Below are 6,000 nucleotides of genomic sequence, written 5' to 3'. Positions count from 1 at the left end.
ATTTTTCGTTCTTCAGTTTCTTTCTTCTTCCTTCTGATTTATTTCTAGATATCTGTCTTCAATATCACTGGTTTCCAGTAGGTAGCATCTAAGCCTCTTGGATCTGCTTTATATAAAGTCTTAATAATGTATTTTTTTTCTTATAGATGTTTAATCACACTTGCTATTTTCATTCTCAGGCCCTGTCAGTATTAGCGATAGTTTTGGTAATGTTTGCTCAGATTCCCCTGGGCCTCTGCATTGTTCTGCCTCCAAGGCTATGGGTGTAGGGGCCTTCTGGATTGGGAGATAATGTCTGCGGCTTAGCCTCAGTTTTGCAACTGCAACCAGTAAAAATCAACTGTTGTTTTTTTGCCATCCCTGCTTTTCTGCTGTCCCTGTTTCTCTGCTTTCTGCCCTGATGACTGGGCACTGCCGCCAGCCGCGTGGAGCTAACAACACTTGCTGACTGGGCTCTTTAGGGAAGTCACTGCACTTTCTCTTCTCCCCCTCCTCCTACAGGGGGCTCCAGCAGCTGCAAGAGGCATCTTCTTTGTTTCTCCCAGTCCGCTGCCCGACACCTGGGGTTCTGACCTGTGGTAGCTCTTATGTGCAGATGCCATGCTCAGACATGCTGGTGTGCAGTTTGGGTGTTTTTTGTTCAGTTTTAATGTTCAGCTCATTGTTGTTTCAAGAGGAGATTTCTAGGGACATCTCACTCTGCCATGTTTAATTCAATCTCTGGCCCTCTGCTCATTTTTTAATTGGATTGTTTGCTTACTTGTTATTGAGTTGTATGAGTTTTTTACATGTTTGGGATATTAGCTCCTTATCGAAGATGTTGTTTGCAAATATCTTCTTCCATTTAGTTGGTTGCTTCTTTGTTTTGTTGATGGCTTCTTTTGCTGTGCAGAAGCTTTTTAGTTTGATATAGTCCCATGCATTTATTTTTCCTTTTACTTCTCTTGCTTTTGAGGTCAAATTTATAAAATCCTCTCTAAATTTAAGGTTCATGTGTTCAGTACTTATGTTCTTTTCTATGAAATTTATTGTTTCAGGCTTATATTTAAGTCTTTGATCTATTTTTAATTAATTTTGGTGTATGGTGACAGATAGCAGTCTAGTTTTACTTTGGCTTTCCAGTTTTCCTAGCACCATTTATTGAAGAGGCTTTCTTTTCTCTAGTGTATATTTTGGTTTCTTTGTCAAAAATTATTTTCCTAAGAATTGGGCTCTCAATTCTGCTCCATTGATATGTGTGTCAGTTTTTTCTGCCAATATCATACTTTTTTGGTTATTGTCACTTTATAGTACCTCTAGCCTTGCTCTTTTCTCTCTAGATTGCTTTCACTATTCGGAGTCTTTTGTGATTCTACGCAAATCTGATGATTTTTTGTTCTATTTCTTTAAAAAGTGCCATTTGGATTTTGATAGAGATTGCATTAAATCTGTATATCGCTTTGGGTAATATGATCATTTTAACTATATAAATATACGTCTTAATTTAATTCTAATTCCTTTATTATTTTATGTCATACTTTCTTCTAAAAATAATATAAAACCAATTAAAGTTAAAGATATCGACACGCTAGACTCATTAAAATTTTAAAGCATATGTACATCAAGTAAAGAAGTAAAAAAAGAAGTGGAAGTGAGGGAAATTAGGCAAATTAAAGCTAAAATTTAGGGAAGAAAAAATCTTATTTGTAAACTACCAGAAGACAAAAAAGGAAAAGCACTGCTAAGTCAGAGTTCTTACTATCTAATTAAAAAAACATACATTTGCAATGACATGGATGGACCTAGATGTTATTATGCTGAGTGAAATAAGTTAGGCAGAGAAAGATAAATACCATATGATTTTACTTATATGTGGAATCTAAGGAACAAAAAGAACAAATTAATCAAAAACGGACTCACAAATATAAAGGACAATTTGGTGATGGACAGAGTAAAAGGAGGTGGGAGACTGGGTGAATGAGGTGAAGGATTAAAGAAGTACAAATTAGTAGCTGATAGATGGACACAGGGATGAGGAGCATGGCATAGGGGATGCAGTTAGCATTAATATATTGGCTAGGTGGAAACCAGAGAAGGAACAACTAAGGGGATCATTTTATAAACTATATAAATGTCTAACCAATGTACTATATACTTGAAACTAATTTTTAAAAATGTTATTGAAAAACAAACAAACAAAAAACTTAGATCAATTCATCAGTTAAATAGGTTGCCAGACATTGAGGACCCTTAAGAACTTATTTCTATGCCTTCTCGTAACACAAGAAGCAGGAAATGTCTATATATAGTGTAATAGAGCTCTCTGTTACTTCCAACTGAAAGTATTTCCAATTGATACACAATCTGCAAACCAGACCAGATGTGATTATTTCAAACACCTTAACAATATAATTGTATTAACCTAAGTAATTCTGTAAGTTAGACCTTCAGAGGGGGAAAAAAATCAATCTGAAAATAAATAATGTACAAGCAAAACAAGACAAAAATAAATAAATAAAACAAGGCAAACAACAACAACAAAAAAAAAAAACACCTTCCCTTGTTTATAGAAACTGGGCCTTGGCACTGCCCTCATATTCAGCGAATTTCAGGTCTGAAGGAGAAAAGGAAAAATGACTAAAGATCTGGATCCAAAAGACCCAGTCTACTCTAGAGTTCTGGTTGACTATGGACAAATGAATTTGGAGGTTAAAGTCTAGCCAGCTATTCGAAAATTGGCTAAAATGTAGATCACATATCCAGTATCAGCACTAAAGACAAAAAAAAAGCAGATATTTGAAGTCGCAATTCTCTGAATCAGATTTTACATGTAACAAAAGGCCATGAAAACCAAATTATTTTTATTATCTTCAATGATATCCTGTTTTACTCTCGTAATTTTAGAGAGTTTCATTCAGGAAATGAAACGTTAATTTTTAATAGTTTAAGTTCTGGATTTTACTTTTATGTTTTATCATTTAAATTCTTAATCCAAATATGGTGATTATTTTAAACTTATGGAAAATGATTAAAATGAGGCTAAGCAGAAAGTTGCTGGATCCAATTGCTAATTATATATTCTCTTAGATTTTAAAGATACTAATATATACTTGATCCATGCTTGACAGAATAAGAGAAAGTCCAAACCTAGTAAAAATAATAAATTCAAAGAGAAATATAAATGCAAAATAATGGGATCAGAAGTAATAGCAATATTATCTTTGCTGTGCTAATACAGAGATTTTTATTTTAAATAAACAGAAATTAGGGAAAAACTATACCAAATCTGTGGCAACATATCCATGTCTGAATCAGCAGTTCATATGCCTGATTATTTCTGAGATGGAAACAGATGACAGGTTCATAAGAGGGCCTCACACAGGGCAAGCAAGGAAGAAAAGTCCACTAGGCTTGCCTGTGCATGTCTCAGAGCAGGCTATTATCCATGTTTAAAAACATATAGTGAAGGTTATAGGATACTTAGTCAACCAATTTGTATTTCATGAAAGTACAGACATCAACCATTGAAAATATCTATTGGCCTTCTAGTTTGGTAATCTCCTAGGCAAAACTGCCACTCAAATGGTCTGTTTTCTAAAGAACTGTGAAGTTCTTAGTCATCTTACATTCTTAATTCTTCTGTCCTTTTTACATTGCTAGAAGGCAATGTGACTCTAAGAAGTTTAATGTTTCTAACCTCTAGGTCACATCTTTTCTTCCTACCATCCAATTCCAGGCAATCATTAACTATTTTTCTCCCTTCTTGGCATTTATGCCATATTTGACCTGTGAATATGTTACATGTAAAATAGAGCCTCTACCAACACACACACACACAAAAAGCCATCCAGGAAGCTTATGTAGTCATAATTCAGTTTAAAATTAGATAGTAAGCCTAAATAGCTCTTAAACAGGAAATTCATGTCTAAGAGTCAGTACTTGTTGACATTTATTTTATATTTACTTCTGAGTTATCTAATTTTGACAATTGATTAGAAATAGCAAATGACACAGTCTGATATTTTGAAGAAATATACTAAAACAGAACTGGCAAAACACACATGCCTGATGCTGAAAGGGGCAAAGACTGGTACAGATCTGTGTCCACACACTTCACACCAGCAATTCTATGGCGCAAACTACCAGTTGTTACAGATATAGGCAGTAATATCATAAACTCTACAAACTGGAGAGGATCCTAGAAATCTAGTCACATCTCTTTACCATTTAGAGTCTTATGAATTTCTCCTTCAACAATATCTCACAGTGAGGATTTTGTCACTGAATGAACACAAGAGCTACCTCATTGCCTCATAAGGAAGCTTGTTCCATTTTGTAAAACATTTTTTAGAAAGCTTGTTCTTAAAAAATCAAAAACTGCTTACCTGTAACTTCAATTTATTGATTCCAACTCATTTACTCAACCAGCATTTAAAGAGTAACTATTCTATGTAGTAGACAGTATTTTCACAAACACATCTGGCCTTATCCATCTACAAAAATATATCTATGAATGTGAATAAAAATAAAACACTAATTGCCTTTCCTTTGTCACTGTCTCAATTTCTTCATCCTTAAGTCTCAGTACTACTTACCTGAATCAAACCTCCTAAGAAGGAAACAGCTGCAGCGATACCAATCCTTTGCATCTCAAAGTCAGATAAACCCAGCACGCTTGTGTTACTCTGTGTGGTGAGGTTCTGGCTACTTGCAAGGACAAGACGTTCCACTGCGTTGGCTGATATTAGGGATGTCAAGGCAAAAGTGCCTAAAAGGAGTGGAAAATCTCCTATTAGTAAAAGACTCAATAAAAATTGTTGGAGTCCACCATTAAAGTAGAATCCATGCAGATTTTTAGAAAAAAATCTCCTCTGTACCCCCACTCCTCTTCCCTTCTCTTCACTTTGTGGAATAAACAGAAACTTACCTATATAGACACATAGTCCTTCAACCAGCTGCACATATCTACTTGCTATTCCCTCCCAGGCCATACATTTTCCCACCTCTGCAGACCTGCATAGAGAATGTTCTCAGGGCAGGGATTAAGATCATGGACTGGATATGAATCCAGCTCTTCTCTTTATCACTAATGTGACCTAAAGCATATTACCCTGAGTCTAAATTGCCTCATCCATTAAATAGGAGTCATATATACCTATATTTCAAAGTTTTGAACAATATAAATAAGATGATAAATATGAAGACCTCAGTGGGCTCAGTGGCGAAATATGAGTATCTCTTTGCCTAAATCTGGGGCTCTGTGCTTGATATGCTTGCTCTTCTATTATAAATCTACCTGTGCAAACCCTCTTGTCTTTCAAGGTCTGGCTCCAATCCCATATTCAACAAAGATCCATCCCAGATCCTGCAAGCCAGGTTTAATCTTTCTATTCTCTGTGTTTTCATAGCAGAGTAGATCTTTATTATAGTATAACAACATGCTGTCGCCATAAAATAATTAAATATAACATTTCTGTCTACTGTAATTAGATAAGTTTTGATGTATTTCCCAAGAATTGTCCTGGCCACACACAAATATGGAACCATTTTCAGTGTGTTCTCTTCCTTCCAGGAGTTCTGATGCCTGTCATCTTGGCATAGCATGTCTGAGAATGCAGCCACATGAACAGAAAAATGCAGATTCTTACAGGGAGGGCTCACTAGATTTGTGTTAAAGAAACAAACTGTGGTATTGTGCAAACATTTCTTCTGGTTCAAAGACCTTACTTTGCTCTTGGTCATTTATGAAAAAGGGCCTGTGGCAGGATGTAGATATCCCAACACAAAGCATGCCACAGCATAGAGCAAGAGAAACATGAATCAAACAGAAATAGTTTTCAATAGAATCTCAATACAGACAAACCTAACCTTAAATCCAAATGCTGATACCTCAATCTCTTTATAAGTATTCTTCACCAATGGGGTTGTTATGAAGTATAAATAAAATAATGTAATACAGCATATATCATAGTATATGGCATGTAGATAGCACCAAAAAAAAGATAATTGTTATTTAAACTA

The 6,000-nt window shown here is 35.2% G+C and overlaps 1 protein-coding gene across 1 annotated transcript in view; it reads right to left on the bottom strand.

Annotated features, from left to right (window-relative positions):
- Positions 1-6,000, bottom strand: part of SLC26A7 (solute carrier family 26 member 7) — a 129,423-nt gene that overhangs the window by 100,790 nt on the left and 22,633 nt on the right. The window contains exon 4 of the mRNA XM_006916681.2: positions 4,575-4,747. Coding sequence (XP_006916743.1) covers positions 4,575-4,747 — 173 coding nt within the window. The remainder of the gene's footprint in view (positions 1-4,574; positions 4,748-6,000) is intronic.

This window comes from Pteropus alecto, unplaced genomic scaffold, assembly GCF_000325575.1.
Source record: "Pteropus alecto unplaced genomic scaffold, ASM32557v1 scaffold164, whole genome shotgun sequence".
NCBI classification, from domain to species: domain Eukaryota; kingdom Metazoa; phylum Chordata; class Mammalia; order Chiroptera; family Pteropodidae; genus Pteropus; species Pteropus alecto.
This window is presented reverse-complemented; position numbering and strand designations above follow the sequence as displayed.